The sequence below is a fragment of the Natator depressus genome, chromosome 2, assembly GCF_965152275.1.
Source record: "Natator depressus isolate rNatDep1 chromosome 2, rNatDep2.hap1, whole genome shotgun sequence".
Lineage (NCBI taxonomy): Eukaryota > Metazoa > Chordata > Testudines > Cheloniidae > Natator > Natator depressus.
In genome coordinates, this window is record NC_134235.1 from 260,712,020 (window position 1) to 260,736,180 (window position 24,161).

At 47.5% G+C, this 24,161-nt stretch overlaps 1 protein-coding gene and 1 long non-coding RNA gene across 4 annotated transcripts in view; one reads left to right on the forward strand and one right to left on the reverse strand.

The window, feature by feature from the left end:
- Window positions 1–23,234, forward strand: part of LOC141983396 (uncharacterized) — a 48,278-nt gene extending 25,044 nt beyond the window's left edge. The window contains exon 5 of the long non-coding RNA XR_012638358.1: window positions 22,270–23,234. This is a non-coding gene — a long non-coding RNA (uncharacterized LOC141983396). The remainder of the gene's footprint in view (window positions 1–22,269) is intronic.
- Window positions 504–24,161, reverse strand: part of LOC141983395 (KAT8 regulatory NSL complex subunit 1-like) — a 139,913-nt gene continuing 116,255 nt past the window's right edge. For 2 of the 3 annotated variants that reach the window (XM_074946487.1, XM_074946486.1), the window contains 3 exons: window positions 21,175–21,287; window positions 5,087–5,312; window positions 505–2,998 (listed from right to left, as the gene is read on the reverse strand). In XM_074946487.1, coding sequence (XP_074802588.1) covers window positions 2,717–2,998; window positions 5,087–5,312; window positions 21,175–21,287 — 621 coding nt within the window. In that variant the 3' untranslated portion in view covers window positions 505–2,716. Of the gene's footprint in view, window positions 2,999–5,086; window positions 5,313–21,174; window positions 21,288–24,161 lie in introns of all 3 variants that reach the window. The other variant, XM_074946485.1, reaches the window with a different exon arrangement.

The window sequence follows — 24,161 nt, forward strand, 5'->3', positions numbered from 1 at the left end:
CTCGGGTTGCTAAAGTTTGAGAACCGCTGGTCTAGGGGAAGCTTGAGTCTAACCAGCTACACATATAAAATGGCCAAATGACAGTATACATAGGCGTGTGTAGAGTTTGATTTTAGCAATCACTAACAACGAACAAGAGCATTTCTCCTCTACCAAGGTCACCATAAAAAGGAAACGTCTTCTCCCTCCTGTCCACTTTTGACTAGGAGTCCCTAAAAAAACCTCTCTCTCTTGATTGCACCAGCCATCCAAGTATGCTATTCTCATACTAAAAGAGTGTCCCTTATTTTGATCAATAGGGCAGGAACGTGACACAAAGTAGTTGTCTTCATTGCTACCATCTAGTTAATCTCAGACAGGGCAGAGCAACTAGGGACCTTCCTCTATTTGACAAAGGAAGTCATTCTTAACTCAGATTGTGTGCTCATAATGGCTGTGTAGGATCAGGTAATCAGATACCATAATAAGAGAACAAAAGGGAATGCATACATTTGCAGGAAAAAAAGCAAGACTTGGCCAATAGATTGCTAGAAACCTCAAGTTTTATTTTGCTTTCATAACCATAGCATTTAGTCAGATGTGCTTTGAAGTCATTATTGTGAAACATCTTTCCAAACAGATTTTGCCCCTTTAAACGGTCCCAGAGTTAGTTTGCTAATATGTTTCTTCATCCACAGAACATCCATCCACTCAAAATAACACAAAAATAAAAATGCCAAAGACAGGGAGAAAAGTACATATAGAGCAATTACACAAAAGATGACAGTCTGTGGGAGAACTCTTAAATGTTTCTGTGCTTGTTGCTTATAATCAACTTATGAAAAAAATATGAATCTGACAGGATGGATTGTAGGTTTCTTGGAATTTCACATTTCTCATTTTCAAATTACCCAAAAGAAGGGGACAAAACGTGTGAAAGGGGAATTGGGTTTAAATGTGACAATGTTTCCCCAGAGGCTTCCTTAGCCATCCCTCTTCTCATTGCCTTTATATTTCACTCTGCTGCTTTTCTGGAACAAAGTGAGTTACTGCCACTTATAGCCCATTACAGCAGTTATAGAGACTCCATCAGATCTCAATGGACTGCACACTAGATGTGGGATAGGATACAACTGCATTGTTAAATGCAAAGCCAGTTATGCTTGGTGCAGCTGATAGGTGGTGGCACTGCCTTTTAAACAGGTTACTGTTTACTCATCCAAGTTTACCCTCCAAAATTTCAGTATGATAGCCCTTCTATTTGACTGCTATTTTATTTAATACTTTTATTACAGAACCATTCAGAGGCCCTAATCAGGATTTGGGTCCCATTGTACATACATACAGTCCCTGTTTTGATCATTGCTTTCCTATATTCCTATTTCCTCCTGAATGTCCCAGCTCAGGAGAGGAGAGAATACCTGCAAGGACACCACTGGAAACTCAGAAGAGCAATGATGTCCAGCTATCCAGGAATAACTTAGAAATACTGTCCTTATAGACAATTTACAATGGCAGCACAATGAGTAAGCTATTTATCAAACTGGTTCATTAAAAAAAGTGGGCTAAATGTTTAGTTCCATTAGTCCTGGGATGTAAGCATACCATCTGCAAAGGGCAGAGATTCGAAGTGGGAAAGTAAAAAGGAGGATGCATGTCAAACAAAGTTGAACATGTTACCACTGTGTTACCGTAACACATTTCCAAACCCCCTTTCTAAATGTTGGTATTAAAAAGTACAACATGTTCTGGAAGGGCAGCTTTCTGACCCATCATTTTCCAGAAGGGCTCCCCAAAAATGGCTCAACACCCTTCCTACCCTCTGATAGTTGGGAGCTGTGCCCCCATTGTACAGTGAATCTATGGTATTTTCTTTCCCCAGTAGTTTTGCTTTACCGGGGCTTGCCAGCTAAGATCCATGATAGAGAACAATTGGGAAAAAGCTGTGAACAAGTTAGAGATTGATCTCCATCCATCCTGTCAGTTTCATTACAGTGAGAATATACACTAAATAAATGAAAACATCCACAGCATGAAAATGATTTGTAGTTTATTTGAAGGCAGTTGATACAAACATCATTTGTGCAAGGCCAAGGGAACCTGCTTTTCACATACTCTCAAGAAAGGATTTGCTTTCATAGCTGCATTTAAAAATAAAAGCCATGCAGCACTGTTAGACTTCCCCATACCTTTTCAGATGTTTATCAGTTGATCTCTTGGAAAGCTGTTCCTATTCCTGCTCTACTATGATACACTAGACAAAAAGCCACTGAAGACTGGATGTGCAGCCAGGGGGCACCCTTTCAAGATACAGATGTTTGAATATCAAACAATTAAAGTTAGAACAGCCAATTTGGTTTCCTCTCTATTGTTTGATTTTCATTTTTTTTTTTTTTTAAACCCACTATCTCTCTCTGCATTATCCTGGGCTGCTGCAACTGTTGCAGCACCTAACCTTCTTGCCAGCAGGGCAATTGATCCCTTTTCTCCAGAGTAAACCAGAAGTTTTTTTTTCTGGACAGCACGGTCCTCTCAGAGATCCAGCACCTTATTTCTGCAGTGTGCCCAACCCTTCCCAATCTGGGGATGTGGGAGCCCAAAATCTGCTGCTGAACCTAGGTCTCATGCATGGCAGCACCATTCACTGCCAGTGCTCCTCTGAACCAGCTCATCAGCCAAGCTTTTGATTCTGAAATAAAGTATGTGCCTAACATAACACATCACATAAATCAGGTGTTCATCTGTTGTTGAACAGCCTTCCTGGGAAGGATTGCTGGTCTGCGAACACCTCCAAGCTTCTGTTGCCCTCTGTTTGCAGGTCCATATCTGAAACATGTGGCTCCCTGGAGTTAGATATGCCAGAGTCTATACTGTTAGTCCTGATACACTGCTTGTTGCTAGAGTCCCACTGTTGAAAGTCTCCTGACTGCTTGCATCCATCTTCACTTGGCTGTTCCAGAAGAGCTTGGTATGCTGGGTCTGAAAGGGGAAATGTACGCGGTTCCCAAGGTTGTACACTCTGTGGGGGACGGGGGTGGGGGGAAGGATTGGTACAGAAAACCCAGAGTTAGCCAGTTGTAGGACATGACAATATTCATTCCACCCTACATCCCCAAAGAGACCTCACGCTTCAATTTAAACCTCAAGCTCTTCTCTCTGGAACAGGGTGCTGAAGTAATGGAGACAGTTTTGATGAGCAATAGAAGTTATGCAGCATAGAACTGTGATACGTGAGCTTGCATTTATATTCTTAGTCCCAGCTAATCATTCTTCTGTTGGGATCAAGACTACTACCCTCCTGGCTCCTTACCTCCCTGATCTTTGAGGAAGTTCTTCCACAACCCCAGTGACTTCAAAAGACATTTAAAAAGTGAAGTTAGTGCCTGTACTCAGAACAGGTCTGGCGCAGAAAGCAGCAATGAGATTCTTCAATCTCAAATGCCTGATCTGGAAGGATCATCTCTAAGGGTGAGAGGGGAGTTCAGTCCCTATGGTACACTCAGTCAGAGACACCAACTCCATGGGTGCTCCAGCCCTGGAGCACCCACAGGGAAAAAAAAAATAGTGGGTGCTCAGCTCCTACCGGCTACAGCTGTTTCCCACCACTGCCAAACAGCTGATGAGGGCAGCGCAGCCACCAAACAGCTGTTTGGAGGCATAGGGAGGGATTTGGGGGAGGGTAGAGAGCAGGAGGGTGGGTGAGGGCCTCAGGGAGGGGGTAGAGTGGGGGCGGGAAGAGGTGGAGTGAGGGTGAGCCCTGGGGGAGTGGGCAGAGCAAGGATAGGGCTGTGGAGCAAGGGCAAGAAGAGGCAGAGCAAAGGCAGGGACTTGGGGGAAGGGGCGGAGTCCTGGGGCAAAGTGGGGGCTAAGCATCCCCAGGGAAAAGGAAAAGTCGGCACCTGTGCACTCAGTCCTTGATCTTTCTACAGAAACTGCTAACAAGGGTGGAGAATCGATGAAGTGGCTTGTGGGGAGGATACCTGCCCAATGAGAATGGGCTGCAGGGCCAATCATTTCACAAAAGCCACTTAATTTTGTCAAACAGGACAAGTCATTTAGCTTTCAGTCACTATGATGTAGAATGGATTTAAACTGGTGGCTTAGAGGTGGGATAGCTCTTTATTCCATTCCCAATCCCTTGACCAACATAACTCTGGAGACACTTAAACTGAGCCAATTCAGTGACAGTGGATCACAAACTAACTCTGATCTTGTGTGTTAAAAAACATCTTAATTTAGCACTAAGTTTAGGTTTATTTTAGGTAGCAGAACATGCAGACTGCTGTGTTACAAAGGGACATATGTACTGGAGTATGCGTCAACACTCACATTTATATGAGTACGTATATATAATGTTAGCGTGATGTCACAAATTTAGTGGGACTTCACTGTAGGATCAGGAAGTGATGCTCTGTTTCAAATACAAAGCTTTACAATCTCCAAAGAAATTCTGTGAAGTTCACACAAAACCAAATTCTAGTACCAGCAGTGTAAAGAAGTGGGGCAGATCTGTGGCTAACCATGCTCATCCCTGTGACTCCCAAAATCATGTCACTCTGTTTGATTGCTACCACTTTGGAGTAGTTTCTTTATAGAGGTCCACCTGTTTGTTTTTTTGGTCTACATTCAAATGTGTCTTTTAAACTGAAAATAACTTTAAAGTTTTCCAATATTGTTGTAGCCATGTTGGTCTCACCATATGAGAGAGAGAAGATAGATGAGGTAATATCTTTTACTGGACAACTGTCTGTTGCTTGAAAGAGACAAGCTTTCGAACTCCACAGGCCTGAAGAAGAGCTCACTGGAGCCCAAAAGTTTCTCTTTCAAGTTGGTCCAATAAAAGATATTACCTCACCCACTTGTCTCTCTCAAGAACTTTTAAAGCAGTTGTGAAGAATTCTCATTCTCAGTGAGTTCAAGATGCCATAAAAGTTTTGTGCTCTCAGCCCTGAATATACGTAAGCACAGTGGAAAGGCAAGGAAGAGGGCTTTACAGGAATGTGTCATGTGGAAACGTGTGTGTTTTGAGCTGCTCCTCTCACTTAGTGTTTCAGTATTTTGCCAGTTTAACAATAAAGATGCCTCTGGAGTAATAAATGTCCCTCACCTGTATTACTGCATTTAACATTTCTGGGGAGAATCTGGTGTCCTCAGTGCAGGACAGCGGCACTCTAGTCCTGTTCTTTATAGAGAGGGGTTGCAGAATGTTATAAGGCTCAGGGCTGTGAGATCGCATAGAAGGGTGCATATAGAGAAGGTCATTAAGGCAATTAAATTCAGGATCTGGAGATGCTGGCTGAGGTGTCCATCGACCATCTGTTTTGTTGGAGGACCTAAACAAAAACAACAAAGTTATTTAAGGACCAATGTTGACACAACAACAAATGGATATAAACTGGCCATCAATAAGTTTTGGCTTGAAATCAGACAAAAGTTTCTAACCAGCAGAGGAGCGAAGTTCTGAAACAGCCTACCTAAAGGAGTAGTGGGGGCAAAACCCCTAACTTTTGTTTTAAGAGTGAGTTTGCTTATTTTATGGAGGGGATGGAATGATTGGCTAAATGGCATATGGCCCATCCATGACTGCTACTAGCAAATATCTCCAATGGCTAGAGATGGGTCAGTAGAGTGGGAGGGCTCTGAGTTACTAAAGAGAATTCTTTCCTAGATGAGTCTTGCCCACATGCTCAGGGTCTAACTGATCACCATATCTGGGGTCACAGGGAGGGTTGGAAGGGACGTCAGGAGGTCATCTAGTCCAACCTGCTGCTCAAAGAAGGACCAATCCCCAGCTAAATCATCCCAGCCAGGGCTTTGTCAAGCCTGACCTTAAAAACTTCCAAGGAAGGAGATTCCACCACCTCCCTAGGTAACACATTCTAGCGCTTGACCACCCTCCTAGCGAAAAAGTTTTTCCTAATATCCAACCTAAACTTCCCCCCCTGCAACTTGAGACCATTACTCCTTGTTCTGTCATCTGCTACCACTGAAAACAGTCTAGATCCATCCTCTTTGGAACCCCCTTTCAGGTAGTTGAAATCAGCTATCAAATCCCCCCTCATTCTTCTCTTCCGCAGACTAAAAAATCCCAGTTCCCTCAGCCTCTCCTCATAACTCATGTGTTCCAATCCGCTAATGATTTTTGTTGCCCTCCGCTGGACGTTTTCCAATTTTTTCACATCCTTCTTGTAGTGTGGGGCCCAAAACTGGACGCAGTACTCCAGATGAGGCCTCACCAATGTCGAATAAAGGGGAACGATCACGTCCCTCGATCTACTGGCAATGCCCCTACTTATACAGCCCAAAATGCCATTGGCCTTCTTCAGTGTCAAGGGCACACTGTTGACTCATATCCAGCTTCTTGTCCACTGTAACCCCTAGGTCCTTTTCTGCAGAACTGCTGCCTAGCCATTCAGTCCCTAGTCTGTAGCGGTGCATGGGATTCTTCCAGCCTAAGTGCAGGACTCTGCACTTGTCCTTGTTGAACCTCATCAGATTTCTTTTGGCTCAATCCTCTAATTTGTCTAGGTCCTCTGTATCCTAGCCCTACCCTCCAGCGTATCTACCTCTCCTCCCAGTTCAGTGTCCTCTGCAAACTTGCTGAGGGTGCAATCCATGCCGTCCTCCAGATCATTAATGAAGATATTGAACAAAACCGGCCCGAGGACCGACCCTTGGGGCACTCCACTTGATACCGGCTGCCAACTAGACATGGAGCCATTGATCACTACACGTTGAGACCGACAATCTAGCCAGCTTTCTATCCACTGTGACAAAGCTCTGTCCTTGCCTCCGTGGGTCCCACATTTCCTGGCGGATTTCGCTATCCTCAGAGGCTCACTGTGACCCTCCACGTAACCCTTCTTTCTCTAGAGACAAGGGTCACAGTCTACTGAGCCATTTTCATCATAAGCCAGCAAGGGAGGTGAGGAGAAGTTATCCTTCCTTGCACAGTCTCTGATGTCTCCCAGTCTCAGTGATTAATCAGGGGGCAAAGGTGGTGGTGGGGGGGAGCCCGGGCCCACCCTCTACTCTGGGCTCCAGCCCAGGGGCCCTAATAGTATCAGTTATGGTAGCTGACCTTTTAGAAACATAACATGTACAATTCCCTGGGCTACTTCCCCCCACAGCAGCCCTCACTTCCTCACGCTCCACTTCACCCTTACCTCAGGGCCTCCTTCCTTGTGCCTGATATGGTGTGTACTACTCAGCCTCTCCAACAGCGCAACTTCCTTCCTCAGCTCCTGACATGTACCCCCACCTGACCGAATGGGAGGCTTTTAACTAGTTTCAGCCAGCCCCTGATTGGCTTCAGGTGTCCCAATCAACCTAGCATTCTCCCTGCCCTCTGGAAAGTTCTTAATTGGCCCCAGGAGCAGCTTCCATTTCACTTAACCTGGTACCAGGGATTTGTTTAGCCTTGAGCTAATATATCTATCTCCCACTATTTTTCTATAGCCATCTGGCCTTGCCCCATCACACCACCTTATAGTCCATTCATCCAGCCCATATTTCTTTAACTTGCTGGCAAGAATACTGTGAGAGACCGTGTCAAAAGCTTTGCTAAAATCAAGGAATAACATGTCCACTGCTTTCCCCTCATCCACAGAGCCAGTTATCTCATCATAGAAGGGAATTAGATTAGTCAGGCATGACTTGCCCTTGGTGAATCCATGCTGACTGTTCCTGATCATTTCCCTCTCCTCTAAGTACTTCAGAATTGATTCCTTCAGGACCTGCTCCATGATTTTTCCAGGGACTGAAGTGAGGCTGACTGGCCTGTAGTTCCCCGGATCCTCTTCCTTCCCTTTTTTTAAGGGTCAGGAAGGAATTTCCCCGCCAGGTCAGACTGAGGTTTTTTCACCTTCCTCTGCAGCATAGAATCCTAGAAGATTAGGGTTGGAAAAGAGCTCAGGAGGTCATCTAGTCCAATCCCTTGCTCAAAGCAGGACCAACACCAACTAAATCATCCCATCCAGGGCTTTGTCAAGCTAGGCCTTAAAAACCTCTATGGATGGAGATTCCACCACCTTCCTAGGTAAACCATTCCAGTGCTTCACCACCCTGGCATTAGAAAACCATACTGGCATTAGAAAAGGTTCAGAAAAGGGCAACTAAAATGATTACGGGTTTGGAACGGGTCCCATATGAGGAGAGCGTAAAGAGGCTAGGACTTTTCAGCTTGGAAAAGAGGAGACATGATAGAGGTATATAAAATCACGAGTGGTTTGGAGAAAGTAAGAAAGAAAAGTTATTTACTTGTTCCCAAAATATAAGAACTAGGGGCCACCAAATGAAATTAATGGGTAGCAGGTTTAAAACAAATAAAAGGAAGTAGTTCTTCACTCAGCACACAGTCAACCCGTGGAACTCCTTGTCCGAGAGGTTGTGAAGGCTAGGACTAAATCAGGGTTTAAAAGAGAACTGGATAAATTCATGGATAAGTCCATCAATGGCTATTAGTCAGGATGGGTAAGGAATGGTGTCCCTAGCCTCTGTTTATCAGAGGGTGGAGATGAATGGCAGGAGAGAGATCATCAGATCATTACCTGTTAGGTTCACTCCCTCTCGGGCACCTGGCATTGGCCACTGTCGGTAGGCAGGATACTGGGCTGGATGGACCTTTGGTCTGACCCAGTATGGCCATTCTTATGTTCTTACCCTCCTTGTGAAATAGTGTTTCCTAATATCCAACCTAGACCTTCCCCACTGCAACTTGAGACCATGGCTCCTTGTTCTATCATCTGCCATCACTGAGAACAGCCTAGCGCCATCCTCTTTGGAACCCCCCTTCAGGTAGTTGAAGGCTGCTATCAAATCCCCCCTCACTCCTCTTTTCTGCAGACTAAACAAGCCCAGTTCCCTCAGCCTCTCCGCATAAGTCAAGTGCCCCAGACCCCTGAACATTTTCGTTGCCCTCTGCTGGACTCTTTCCAATTTGTCCACATCCTTTCTGCAGTGTGTGGGGGGTGGGGGCAAAACTGGATGCAATACTCCAGATGTGGCTTCACCAGTGCCAAATAGAGGGGAATAATCACTTCCCGCAATCTGCTGGCAATGTTCCTACTAAGGCAGCCCAATATGCTGTTAGCCTTCTTGGTAACGAGGGCACACTGTTACCTCATATCCAGCTTCTTGTCCACTGTAATCCCCAGGTCCTTTTCTGCAGAATTGCCGCTTAGCCAGTCGGGCCCCAGTCTGTAGTGGTGCATGGGATTCTTCCGTCCTAAGTGCAGGACTCTGCACTTGTCCTTGTTCTGAACCTCATCAGTTATCTTTTGGCCCAATCCTCCAATTTGTCTAGGTCACTCTGGACCCTATCCCTACCCTTCAGCGTATCTACCTCTCCCCTCAGTTTAGTGTCATCCGCGAGCTTGCTGAGGGTGCAATTCATCCCATCATCGAGATCATTAATGAAGATGCTGAACAAAACCGGCCCCAGGACCGACCGCTGGGGCATTCTGCTTGATACCGGCTGCCAACTAGACATCGAGCTGTTGATCACTACCTGTTGAGCCCGTCAATCTAGCCAACTTTCTATTCACCTTATAGTCCATTCATCCAATCCATACTTTAACTTGCTGGCAAGAATTCTGTGGGAGACTGTATCAAAATCTTTGCTAAAGTCAAGGTATATCATGTCCACCGCTTTCCCCATATCCACAGAGCCAGTTATCTCACCATAGGAGGCAATCATGTTGGTCTGGCATGACTTGCCCTTCTTGAATCCATGTTGACTGTTCCTGATCACCTTCCTCTCCTCCAGGTTCTTCAAAATAGATTTCTTGAGGACCTGCTCCATGATTTTTCCGGGGACCGAGGTGAGGCTGATCGGTCTGTAGTTCCCTTGATTCTCCTTCTTCCCTTTTTTAAAGATGGGCACTACATTAGCCTTTTTCCAATCTCCAGAACCTCCCCCAATCACCACAAATTTTCAAAGATAATGGCCAATGGCTCTGCAATCACATCAGCCAACTCCCTCGGATACATTGCATCCAGCCCCATGGACTTGTGCACGTCCAGCTTTTCTAAATAGTCCTTAACCTGTTCTTTCATCACTGAGGGATGCTCACCTCCTCCCCATACTGTGCTGCCCAGTAGAACAGTCTGGGAGCTGACATGGTCTGTGAATACTGAGGCCAAAGCAGCATCGAGTACTTCAGCTTTTTCCACATCACCTGTCACTAGGTTGCCTCTTTCATTCAGTAAGGGTCCCACACTTACCCTGACCTCCTTCTTGTTGCTAACATATCTATAGAAACCCTTCTTGTTACTCTTCACATCCCTTGCTAGCTGCAACTCCAATTGTGCTTTGGCCTCAACAACACTTCTTTAAAATAAAGCCAACTCTCCTGGACTCCTTTCCCACTCATATTAGCCTCCCAGGGGATCCTACCCATCAGTTCCCTGAGTCTGCTTTTCTAAAGTCCAGGGTCTATAGTCTGCTGTTCTCCTTTCTTCCTTTTGTCAGGATCCTGAACTTGACCATCTCATGATCACTGCTGCCCAGGTTGTCACCACACCTACTTCCCTTACTTCTTCCCTGTTTGTGAGCAGCAGGTCAAGAGGAGCACGGCCTCTAGTTGGTTCTGGTTGTCCTCAACATTCTCCAAAACCTTCCTGGATTGTCTGTGCACTGCTGTATTGCTCTCCCAGCAGATGTCAGGGTGTTTGAAGTCCCCCATAAGAACCAGGGCTTGTGATCTGGAAACTTCTGTTCATTGTCCGAAGAAAGCCTTGTCTACCTCATCCTCCTGGTCTGGTGGTCTGTAGCAGATGCCCACCACGACATCACCCTTGTTGCTCCCGCCTCTAAACTTAACCCAAAGACTCAACAGGCTTTTCTCCAGTTTCATACTGGAGCTCTGAGCAATCATACTGCTCTCTTACATACAGTGCAACTCCTCCACCAGGTCACTTCCTGGTTCAAACTAGAGTAAGTGGCGGATTCTCTATAACTTGAAATCTTTAAATCAAGATTTGAGAACTTCAGTAACTCAGCCAGAGGTTATAAGCCTATTACAAGAGTGGGTGGGCGAGGTTCTGTGGCCTGCGATGTGCAGCAGGTCAGACTAGATGATCATGATGGTCACTTCTGGTCTTAAAGTCTATGAGACACAGGAACATAACTACATACTAACATGGAACTCAAATAAAAATAAGCCACCGCATACTGCAAATGTGAGCCACAAAACTGAGAGAAGTTTGGAATTAATCATTGTATACCTCCTTTATTCAAGCAGCTGGTCATGGTCTCCAGCAATTAGTGCTTTGCCCCTGAATTGCAGCTTCTCCCCCATTGTCTGCTACAACAATAGCTCACAATTTTCTTGGGCAATTTCTGCCAATTTTGGTGGTGGTGAATTTTAAGATTAAGAAAGTATTTGCTAGCTGCTTTTTCTCATGATGAGACTTTGGGGAATCTGAGATAAAACAGTATAAACCATCTACTACTAAGTACAGAGGCAAACAGATTGCTGTAATTGGAAGTTATACCGAAGGGTCCTGCCTCCTATTTCTGACTGCACACACACTTTTTTTTATTTTAAATCCTTTCACCTCCTCCTCAGGGCCTGACATATGTTCATTGTGCCCCCTCTCCCCCCCCCCCCCCCCCACCACTCCAGGTTTCCAAATTTCTCTTCTCCTTTCCACCATGTTGTTATGACCTGCTGTCTAACCAAGGAGAGCTGGAAGAAATTCCCATGTTTACAAACTGTCAACTCCACTCCTAGGTAAGCTAAAGGGATGTAATTTGAAAAAAGGACATGGAGTTTGCACTTATTTATTAGTTCCTAGCATGCGACATGAGGGCCCAAGCTTAGTATGAAACTAATTTCTCATGTGACATGATAACATGCTGTGTCACTACTCTGATGAGCTGGCCCTATCCTATACACATTTCATCAACACTTTGCTTGTCAGCACAGCAGACTGGTTACATGAACCACGTCATCAGCACCCAAGGATTTCTTTGCCCACAATGAACCATAGTTTCACAAAGTATAAGGCCAGAAGGGACAGTGATATAAAGAAGTCAGACTAGATGATATCTCTGGCCATTACATTTCATTCAAATACTTCTATAGAGTTCATTCACTCCTTAGAAGACTAAACTGTTGTGCCACTGGCAGAGACCAGGAGAGTTTTAGGTACCACCAATGCCTGAGGCCTCAACAATGGCAGGAAATTGATTAAATGAGATCTGCCCAGATCTTCCCAGCAGACGATCCATGCCCCATGCTGCAGAGGAATGTGAAAAATCCCAACGCCCCTGTCAGTCTGACCCTGAGGGGAAATTCCTTCCTGACTCCAAATCTGGCAATTAGTTAGACCCCGAACGTGTGAGCAAGACACCAGCAGGCATTTAAAATGAATTCTCTATCACCTAAGTACTGGTTCACCCTGCCTGGTGTACCAGCTCCATTTGTGGCCTCTCTCTGATGCTTCTGAAGAAGGTAAAAAACCAAACAGAATATATCTAATTATGCACTGGGGAAAAAATTCCTTCCTGATTCCTGCAGGTGATCAGCTGATGCACAGACGCACAAAATTTGATTATAGTCATTGTCTTAATGCAGAGCTGCAATGAGTATGTTCGGAGCAATGCAGACAATCCTGTTTTTCCCATGATGCATGAAGGAAGGGGATGAATGGGGGACTGATAAGAGTCTTAGATTCCAAGACAGAAGAGACCACCAATCTGACACAACACCTTCCTCTCCCTCTGCATCCCCATCTTCCTGGGCCATAGAATTTCTCCCAGACCTGCATTAAAGCACATATTTTAGAAAGGTATTTGATTTCCACCTTACAGACTCCAAGCATTGGGAATTCCACCACATCACCTGGTAAGCTGTTCCAATGTTTAATCACCCTCATTGCTAGGAAATTATATCTTATTACAAGGTTGAATTTGTCCAACTTCAACTTCCAGCCACGGGCTCTTGTTATACCTTTGTCAGCAAGGTTGAAAAATCCCCCACTATAAGACCTCTTGTCCACATGTAACTGCCTAAAGCCCTAAAACAGTGATCAACTCATCTCTCCATCTTCTTTTCAATAAGCTGAGACTCCTTACTTTCCAGCTTCCTGATTATTTTTCTGGCCCTTCTTTGAACTCTCTGCAGCATTTCCACTTCCTTCTTGAAGTGTGGACACCAGAACTGGATTCTATATGGTAGTAGCAGTCTTACCAATGCAGTGTAGAGCGGCAAGGTCGCTTTTCTACTGTCCCCTTTTTATACATCCAAGGACTGCAGTCGGTCTTTTTGCCACAGCATTGGACTGAAAGGTCATGGTAAGGTGATAATCTACAACAGTGGTTCCCAACCTTTCCAGACTGCTGTATGCCTTTCAGGAGTCTGATTTGTCTTGCATACTCCCACGTTTCACCTCACTTAAAAACTACTTGCTTACAAAATCAGACACAAAAATACAAAAAAGTGTCACAGCACACTATTTCTGAAAAATTGCTGACTATCATTTTTACCATTTAATTATAAAATCAATTGGAATATAAATATTGTACTTACATTTCAACGTATAGTATATAGAGCACTATAAACAAGTCGTATGAAATTTTAGTTTGTACTGACTTCACTAATGCTTTTTATGTAGCCTGTTGTAAAACTAGGCAAATATCTATATGAGCTGATGTTCCCCTGGAAGACTGCTGCGTACCCACAGGAGTACAAGTACCGTTGGTTGAGAACCACTGATCTGTGATGATCCCATAGTCCTTCTCTGAGTCATGACAGAGTTTCCCATCCTGTAGATATAACCTGCATTCTTTGTTCTCAGATGCATTACCTTGTATTTGACTTATTAAAATGCATTTTGTATGAATGTTACTGGTGATCCTTATCACCCGGTAACAGTCACCTGTCCTCCTCATTATTTTCCACTCTACCAATCTCTTAGTTATCTGACAACTTTATCAAAAATTTAATTTTGTCTAAATAGTTGATAAAAATATTAAATAGCATTGGACCAAGAACCAATCCCTGGGGACCCCTTCTAGAAACAGTCTCGACCATTGATATCTCCAGTTAACAACTACATTTTGAGATCCATCAGTTGAGCCAGTTTTTAATCCATCATCTAGTGTGTAAAGTGTGCCCTGTTAATTCCACATAATGCAAGTTTTTTTAAAAATCAACATGTCGTGGTATTACGTCAAATACCTTGGAACTGTGACCAAAAGCACCTCTGTATTCACACCCTACATGCTGTTATATAATCTTTGTACAAAATATGACTTGTGACAAACGATTTGAAAACTAATAACTCACTGGTCAATAATATCATGGTGAAATGTATGTGGCAATATTATACGTAAAATTATTAAATCCCGCTGCATGATGTTCTTAGGATATGTTCAAACTACACAGCCCGACCTGGACGGAAGTATCCTGAACCAAGAAATGTTCCGTTTACCTCAATTTACATAAAAGTAGTAAACAGGGTCCTTGAGACAGTAGGGAGAGGAGATGGCAGGAGACAAAGAAAACTGCATTTCAGCAAACATAAGTGAGAACAAAGAACATGGAACCTCCCTCTCCACCAGACTCCATGTCACCTTCTTCACTCTTTGAATAAATATTGCTTTGAGGGGTAACCCTGAGAAAAATCCTCTTCCAAGGTTAACTGGACTACAAAAGAAAGGGGCAGAAAAAAAGACAGTTACCTTTTCTGTAACTGGTGTTCTTCGAGATGTGTTGCTCATGTCCATTCCATATTAGGTGTGTGCTCGCCACATGCACTGGTGCCATAAGTTTTTCGCTCAGTAGTATCCGTAGGGGACTTGCTCTGGCGCCCTCTGGAGTGGCGCCCGCATGGCACGATATAAGGGGCGCCGCCAGCTCCCCTCACCCTCAGTTCTTTCTTGCTGGAAACTCCGACAGTGGGGGAGGAAGGCGGGTCATGGAATGGACATAAGCAACACATCTCGAAGAACACCAGTTACGGAAAAGGTAACTGTCTTTTCTTCTTTGAATGCTTGTCATGTCCATTCCATATTAGGTGACTCCAAAGCAATACCCCTGGAGGTGGGTAGGAGTTCACGGATGTGTAGATTGCAACACAGCTCTGCCGAACCCAGCGTCCTCCATGCCCTGCTGAGTGATGGCATAATGGGCCGTGAACGTATGGACAGAGGACCACGTTGCGGCTCTAGAGATGTCCTGCATAGGGACGTGCGCCAGGAAGGCTGCTGAAGATGCCTGCACTCTAGTCGAGTGGATTCTGACAATGGGCGGCAGCAGAACTCCCACCAGGTCACAACAGGTCCTTATGCATGAGATAATCCAATTGGAAATCCTCTGCGATAACACCAGAAGGCCCTTCTCATCCTATCCGTTGTAGCGATGAAGAGCTGAATTGATTAACGGAAAGGCTTGGTACGTTCTAAGTAAAAAGCCAAGGACCTTTGGACATCCAGCCCATGAAGACGCCTCTCTTCACTAGTCTTCTGTGGTTTGGGACAGAACGCTGGGAGGAAATAGTCCTGGTTCATATTGAAGGAGGACACCACCTTCGGCAGGAAGGCTGGGTCGGGCCGCAGCTGAACCTTGTCTTTGTAGAAGACTGTACGGTGGTTCTGAGGTCAAGGCTTTAATTTCAGAGACCCGTCTCGCCAACGTCACCACCACCAGGAACACGACCTTCCATGACAGATGGGAAAAGGAACAGGAACCCAGCGGCTCAAAGGGCAGGCCTGTGAGCCTAGAGAGGACCAAGTTAAGATCCTATTGCAGGACAGAAGTCCGTACCTGTGGGAAGAGTCTCTCAAGCCCTCTCAAGAATCTGAGAGTCATGTCATGGGAAAACTCCGTCTGTCCTTGGATCAGCGGGTGTAAAGCAGAGATGGCCATGAGATGCACTCTAACAGAAGAGTGTGCCAGGCCCTGGTTTCTCAAATGAAGCAGGTAGTCTAGGACAGCCTGTATGGAAGATTGCAAAGGAGAGATGCCACACTTGGAGGCCCAGTGGAAAAACGTCGTCCACTTGGCCAGGTAAGTCAGTCTAGTTGAGGGCTTCCTACTTCCCAGGAAGACCTGTTGGACCTCCTCTGAACAGGTCTGCTCCTCTGGCTTCAGTCATGCAGAATCCACGCCGAGAGGTGGAGGGACCAGAGATTGGGGGTGTAAGAGCCGACCGTGATCCTGTGACAGAAGATCCAGTGGGTTGGGCAGGGGCCAGGGAGGGGCTGCTGACAGGTTCATGAGTGTGCCGAACCAGTGCTGGCGAGGCCACACTGGGGCACTCATGATAACCCGCACGCTGTCTCTCTTGATCTTTGCCAGGACCTTGGTGATGAGCAGGATCGGAGGGAATGCGTACATCAGGCCCCCTGACCATGACAGGAGGAAGGCACTGGAGAGGGAGTCCTTGCCCAGACCAAAACCGATGACATTTTCTGTTTTGCCTGGTGGTGAACAGGTCCACTGGGGAGTTCCCCACCTCTGAAAGACCATGTAGGCTACCTCCTGGTGGAGAAACCACTCATGGTGAGAAGAGAACGCCCTGCTGAGGTGATCCGCTAGCGTGTTCTTGATGCCAAGGAGGTGACAAGCCTCCAGGTGGATCTCGTTGACAGAGAAGTTCCAGAGCCAGAGGGCCTCTTGGCAGAGAGCTGATGAGCATGCTCCCCCTTTCCTGTTGATGTAGACCATCGAGGCTGTGTTATCCGTCAGGACTCTCACGACCTTGCCCGACAGGTGAGGTAAGAAGACGCTGCATGCCAATCAGACCGCTCTGAGTTCTTTGATGTTTATGTGAAGCACCATCTCCTCCGAGGACCACATATCATGGGTCTGGAGATCTCTGAGATGCGCACCTCAGCTGAGGTCCGAGGCATCTAACACCAACTTGATGGACTGGGAATAGGCAGTCGTCAGCCATTGCTGCAGGGGCCGCATCCAGAGCCTGGCATGGCGGACAGCGTTCATGCAAGCTGCCATGTGGCCCAGCAGACGAAGGCAGACCCTGGCTGTAGTCGGGAAACGCAGACATCTCTGCGATAAGGTCTGTCAAGGCCCAAAAGCTTTCTAGTGGCAGGAACACTCTCGTGCAGGTTGAGTCGAGCGCCGCCCCGATGAATTCTATCCTTTGCACTGGAACGAACGTCGACTTTTTGTCATTCACCAGTAGGCCCAGGGAGTGGCAAGTGGTTTGCAGCACCGCAACATACCTTTGCACCTGAGACCTGGAGCTGCCCTTGACGAGCCAGTCATCGAGGTACAGGTAGATCTGGATACCCCGGCGCCTGAGGTAAGCCGTCACCACCGACATGTACTTGGTAAACACTGTTGGTGCAGTCGCCAGATCCCACCGTGAAATGGAGAAAACGTCTGTGCCCTTGGAAGATCACTATGTGAAAGTATGCGTCATTTAAGTCAAGGGCGGCATACCAGTCTTTTGGATCCAGGGAGGGGATGATAGAGGCCAGGGAGACCATGCGGAACTTCAGCTTCTTTAGGTACTTGTTGAGGTCTCGCAGGTCCAAAATGGGACACAGACCGCCCTTGGCCTTTGGGATTAAAAAGTATCAGGAATAAATGCCCCGGTTCCTATACTCTAGAGGAACTTCCTCCACCGCCCCCATCTGCAGAAAACCTTGGGCCTCCTGCGCAGGTTCCCTGAAGAGGGACAGGGAAGGGGTATAGAAAGAAACTGAAGGGTATAGCCCTGCGCCACTGTGTTCAGGACTCAACGGTCTGAGGTTATTGTGGTCCATGCAGGGAGGAAAAGTGAAAGGCGGTTAGAAAAGACCGGGGAAGATGGATCCAGGGAATAATCTGGTAGGTCGCCCTCCGGCGCACCCTCAAAGTGGTCGCTTGCCCCCTTGCTTATTCCGGGTGGAGCCCAACTGAGCAGAGGGTGGCTAGGGTGGCGTTCGTAGCTATTGGCCTTCTTGTGAGGCGAGTCCTGCTGAGGCTGGCTCCCTTGTCCCTGAGGCTGTTGCGGTTTGAACTGCTTATGTGCTGGGCCTGGGACATAGCGTCCCAGCATTTTCAGGGTGGTACAGGAATCCTTTAAACCATGCAGCTTGGTATCCGTCTGCTCTGCAAATAGGGTCTGGCCGTCGAAGGGAAGTTCCTGCATCGACTGCTGAGCCTCGGTGGACAAGCCTGAGAGGAGCAGCCAGGAAGCTTGCAGCATGGAGATGGCAGAGGCCATGGTGTGGGCTGCAGAGTCTGCCGCATCAGAAGTTGCCTGGAGGGCTGTCTGGCTGCTGTCGTGCCCTCGAGAATTGTCCGGAATTCCTTCCTGGACCCTTCGGGGAGCGAATCCTGGAACTTGCCCGTGGCCTGCCACATGTTGTAATCATAGCAGCCAAGGAGGGCTTGGTGATTGGCCACTCTCAATTGCAGGCTAGAAGACGAACAAGTCTTATGCCCAAAAAGATCCAGCCTCCTTGAGTCTTTATTTTTGGGGGTAGCCCCTGGTTGGCCTTGCCTCTCTGTGGTTAACTGCCTCAAATCACAAGGGAATTGGGGGCTGGGTGGGAGTATAGGTACTCATGCCCTTTTGTTGGCACAAAGTACTTGCATTCAACCCTGTTAGAGATAGGGGGCAAAGAGGAGGGAGTCTGCCACAGGGCGGTGGTAATCTTTGATACCCCCTCATGAAGGGGTAAGGGCCACCCTGGCAGGGGCAAAGAAGCAGAGGACATGAAACAAGGAGTCTGAAGGTTCTTCCAACTCCTCGGCCTGGAGCCCCAGGTTAGATGCAACCCTCTTTAATAGTTCCTGGTGCGCTTTAGCGTCATCCTGAGGAACTGGGTGAGGTGCCTCTGTGATAGCCTTGTCTGGCGATGACGAGGACAATGCCAGTACCACAGGAACCTCCACGTTCAGTGGTGGTCTAGTAGGCTGCTCCCCCGGGTCCTCCTGGACCTGTGGGATCCTTCCCCCTCAAAGTCTTGGGTACTGGAGGGGTTTGGGATGCCGAGGCCGCAGGCCAGGCTGAGGCTCCCGACACCAAGCGACCAGCCTGGGAAGCCTGGGTGAACCCCCAGGGGTTCCATGGCGCTGGCCATTGTGCCTGGACAGATTTTGGTGCTGCTGATGTAGGCGGCACCGCAGAAACTGGAGGCTGTCCCGCAGTTAGAGAGCCCTGCTCAGTGCCAGAGCGGTTGCTACCCAACGACCAGGATTGGGCGGAGCGGTGGCTCTTATCTGACCGGTGCCGGTCACTGCGCCTGGAGGCAGACCTGTCTGAGCAGGATGAATGTCTTGGCTGGGGCCTTGGGGACCGATGGCCTTCGGCGTATCGGCGTCGGAAACCCGGTGATCTACGCCTTACTCTACCCGACCGGTACACGTGCCAGCTGCCGGAACTCCCCAAACATGGTGATCCCCATCTCGGAGATGGACGACTGCAGTCTTGTGACCTTGACCCCTGGATCTATACCGAGCTCTTGGCGATGCGAGGGGTTGGTCTCGGTGCTCCTGCCTGGGGGCGCATGCCTCGGTGTGTCTGTGCCAGACTACCAGAGAGGTGCGCCTCGAATCCCGCAGTCTGTGCCCAAGGTGCGGGGACCGAAGAGGGCTCCGTTGAGCCTGCCTATCTGAGGCGTGATGGCTTCATGCGGGCGAGCAGTAGCGGGACGTTCCACGTGAAGGGGAACTGTGCCGCTGAGGTGGGGACACATGGAGATCCCAAGGCGGGTTTACCCCGAGACCTGGATACCGCTGGAGTCAGTGTAGGTGGCACTGGAAGCATCAGGATCTCTTGAACTGCCTGCAGGGCCTTGATGGCACTTGTAGCTGGCGGAGGCCTGCACTGCTATCTGGAGTTGCAGGCAAAGCTTGAGCTGGGGCCTGACTTCCCAAAGGGGGCGTTGAGCTGCCTGGCGCGGGTCTTGGTTCACCCCCAGCCCTGTCTTTTCCCTTGTGGGAAGTAGGCGATCTTCCTCCTTCCCGTCTTCTTTGGCTTCTTGGCCAGAGCTGTGGAGGGGGACCGCTGCCGGCTCATGGATGGCACTGACGCCGTGGTGCTCGGTGCTGAGTCGGACGGGTGCTTCGGTGCCGGAGTGAGTGCTGACTCCATCAGGAGCACCTTTAAGCGATTGTCCCGCTCCTTTTTCATCCTAGGTTTGAATGACTTACAAAGATGACACTTGTCGCTTATGTGCCCCTCACCCAAGCACCGTAAGCAGCTACTATGTGGATCATTGATGGGCAAAGGCTATTTGCAACCATCGCAGGGCTTAAAGCCTGGGGACCGGGACATGCCCCGTCCCCCGGCTGAGTCCCATTTGGGACTAACGAAGAGTTCCAGAACTATTACTAAGGGTAACTAATTCAACTATTAACTATATACAACTATATTACAGGTTTTCAAAGTTTGCAAGAACAGAGAATGAAACAATGCTAGCTGAAGCAGATGATGTTCCAGCACCATCACTGGTGGCAAGAAAGAACTGAGGGTGGGGGGAGCCAGCGGTGCCCCTTATACCGCGCCATGCAGGCGCCACTCCAGAGGGCATAAGAGCCAGTCCCAAGGATACTGCTGAGGGAAAAACTTCTGGCACCAGTGCATGTGGCGAGCACACACACCTAATATGGAATGGACATGAGCAAGCACTTGAAGAAGAACCCCAAGCTCTAGCTCTCTCTCTTTCACCTAAGACGACAAAGGAACCAGCCTTTTGATTTTTGGGGGAGGTCTGACTTGAGAATTTGGTCAGCCTTATTGCTGGGAACATGTTGTAAGGATTTTACCTTGAACCAAATCTAGCTTCTTAAATTTTAGCTACTAGAAAGCATTTTGTCTTTATTTTCTTGTAACCATTTCTGACATTAATACCTGGTACCTGAATCCACTTAAAATCCTATCTTCGTTTGTTAATAATCTTGTTTTATTTTTTAATCTAAACCAATCCAGTGCTGTGTTTAAACTGAACTGTTTGCTAACAGTTCAAGAAGCAGATTGTTGAATGTTAACCCTTTACGGGGACAATGGACCTTTAATAGCTGAACTGTCCAGGAGAGGGCTGATCGGTGTAGAACACATGTTGTGAGTGGCCCACGTTGGGAGCTACAACAACACAACCCCTCACTGGTCTGGAGTGCAACCCAGAATGTGACAACCCCAAAGCAGGATCTCTGTATAGTTTAACATGAAGAAGAAATAAAGATTCTTGCTTCCATGCCTTGCTACATAGTGCTAATGAGAAATTGATACCTGTTTCCTCGCTTGTGGGAAACAGCTGCTGCCCACGAATCCCATCGGGCTCGTTCAAGCTCCTCATACTTGGTGTGATGGTTCAAATAGGTCTCATCAGAAGTGTCTTCCAGCTAGGAAAAAGAACAAAGCTAGTTTTCCCTCTAATATTCAAAAGATGACATTCTGTCTTCAGGGTGACATTACTGTTTGGTCAAGTACAAAGTAGTAGAAACCCTATGATTCTGTACTATGGAACTCAGCAAACAGCAATGTCTATTGGATGATACTGGAGAAACCAGAGTCTGTTTCACCCCACTGAGTTCCTTTAAAAAAAGGGGGTTTCCAAATGGAAGTCAATTCACATAGGATCAAGTTAACAAGGATTTAATCTTTGCTTCAGGTTTGGCTGGTCAAAAATAACAAAATCCGCTGTATCTGACTTACCTATTAATTTATATAATTGGATTCTGAATGTTGGAAGATCAGACATCTGTTCATGCTGTTAATTGTGTGTGTGCACGTGTGTTGTGGCAAGATGGCCGATTTTAGTCTGGTGGGTCCTGCACTTTTCTTGGCGGGGAGCTAAGATGCCACCCTTTGCCCCTGCTCTTGGGTGCCGAGGGCCCTGCTACTAGCCTGGGAAGGTGGTAGAGGAGGGAAGCGGGGGAGGGGTCTGGGTTTGCTCCTCGCTCTCAACCCCTGTGGGTTTCTTACTGTTGTCCCCCTTAGGTGGGGTTACCCTTGGTCCTTAGATGTTGGGGCGGAAGGGAGTCTCCCTGTCCTGCTGGGCAGGGTCTCCCGTACTTCAGTTCTCAGGTCTTCCAAATCTCTCAACACACCTCCAAGCTCCAGTCCTTTCTCCTCCTCCCCTGTCTGCCTGACACAGGGGTTTTATTAGGTTCCTAACAGGGCCTTAATTGACTGCAGGTGCTCCAATTAACCTGCAGCCACCTTCCCTAGTCTACAGGGAACCATGCCTTAATTAGCCTTGAGCTTATATATTTCCCTTCTAGCACTCTCCCACTGCTCCCTGGCCCTCCTGTATCACAGTGTGTATGTATAAATATATAAAGAAGTTTCTTTCATGTAACTATAGAACATTTTTCTTCACAGTTTGTTCTCTGTAGAACACGGCAATCCACTAGAACAACTCAGCATGAATTCTCTTACTGAATAAACCCTCTGTCATAGGAGTTGAGACTTTCCAACATAGAGCAACACCATTCAATCACGTCATCTATGGTTGCTCAGGTTGGCGAGATCTTCCCTTCACTGGAGAATTGGAACCACTGTTTTGAATCACTAACCCAGTCATACTTTTCATGAGCCACTGAATTTGAAATTTATGTATCAGACTGTTGTCTGGATTCTCTGAGACAGACAAAGCCTCTATTATATAGATCATGTGAACGGATGCCAAGAACATTAAAGCACCACTCAAGGGTTTGCTACGGCTGCTGCTTGTAGAGTGGGATGACCCAAGAAATGTTTTTTCATAACAGCTGATGCAGATGTCAGGGAGCCAATTGCAGCACAGTCAATCTCCTACCAATAGAGTGAGCATAGCTGATCCTGGCAGGGGCTGTCTGATTGCACTTCCTGACTGGTGGAGGTGCAGGGCTAAGTTACTACTTGACCCAGCAGCAGCCAGAGCTCAATGGCTGCTCAATCCAGCCCACACCGCAGCTGTGTTTGATCATGTTTCCCCAGTGCCTGCTCCTGCACCCTTCCAGCCTGTGCCTGCTCTTGTGACAGCTCCAGTTCCTGCTTTGTGTGCCTGTTCCTGCCCAGCCTGCCCTTCTCCATCCCTGGCTCTGCTTCCTGACCATGACTCCAGTTCACCTACTGGCTCTGGTATTTGGCTTCTGATCCCTGGCTCTGACCTCGGTTTTGCTCTTGACTATGCCCCTGGACATCCCATGGCTCGGATTCTCCACTCAGCTCTAACCTCCAGAGTTGGCCTCCCCCAGGGCTCCAACCACTAACCTCCCGGTCCTGTTCCTGACAAATTGAGCAGCCTGCAAGAGAAAGACTGAAGATGAGGTTCTGCTGTGAGGTTGACCCCCACTAAGGTCTCTGTCTTCCTCACAGAGGTAATGGGCACCTTGCAGAAGCTACAGACCCAAATCATGGCCCTGCAGGCACAGGTCTCACTATCCAGGGCCCCGGTTCAGGAACTGAAAATTCTGCTGCTAACCCAGTTTGACAGTGACTGTGGGAAATTATGCAACTTCCTGAATCAATGCTGCCTCCTGTTCATGTGATGACCTCTGTCATTTCCCACTGACCAGGCCTGATGTGGACTCATCAGCCTGTTAACTGGGAAGGCCCTGGCCTGGAAGTCCCCTCTCCAGGAGACTTCCAGCCCCTTGATAGGGCAGCTTGAAGAATTCCATGAAGACACGGCAGTTGTTTCAATGACCTGAATTGTACCTGCTCTGCCAAGGGTGCTTTGGCTCCTACTCTAGGGAATAGACCATTAGCCAAATTCGCCATGGAATTCTGGCACTTAGTGGCTGACACTAGATGGAATGAATCAGTGCAGCACAGCACTACCATTTCCGGCATAGCTTGAATGAAGAAATCAAAGACAAGCTGGTGCAGGTAGAGCCACTGTCTGACCTAAATGCTCTGGTCAGGCCGTTCATCAGCACTGATGATCACCTGGCCAAACATCAACTAGAAAGGAAGTTCAGTTTTCTACACCCACAGGCTGAAGAAATTCGACCTTGCCTTGCCAACACAGAAAGGAACCTGCAGTGAGCTCCAGATTTATGCTTATATTGCGGGAACCCGGGCACTATGTACAGTGGTGTCTCAGTAAGACTCGTGTTCTGTCCCAGTTGGGAAAGCCCTTTATGTCAAACAGTAACCTGGCTGTAGTTGGCTAGTGAGCCACCACCCTCCAACTTCTTCTTTGGCTACAACACCCTGCCATGTTTGAGGTTTAGCTATGGGCACTGGTGGACTCGGGCCTCTAACAACTTCATGGACCTAGATTTTAC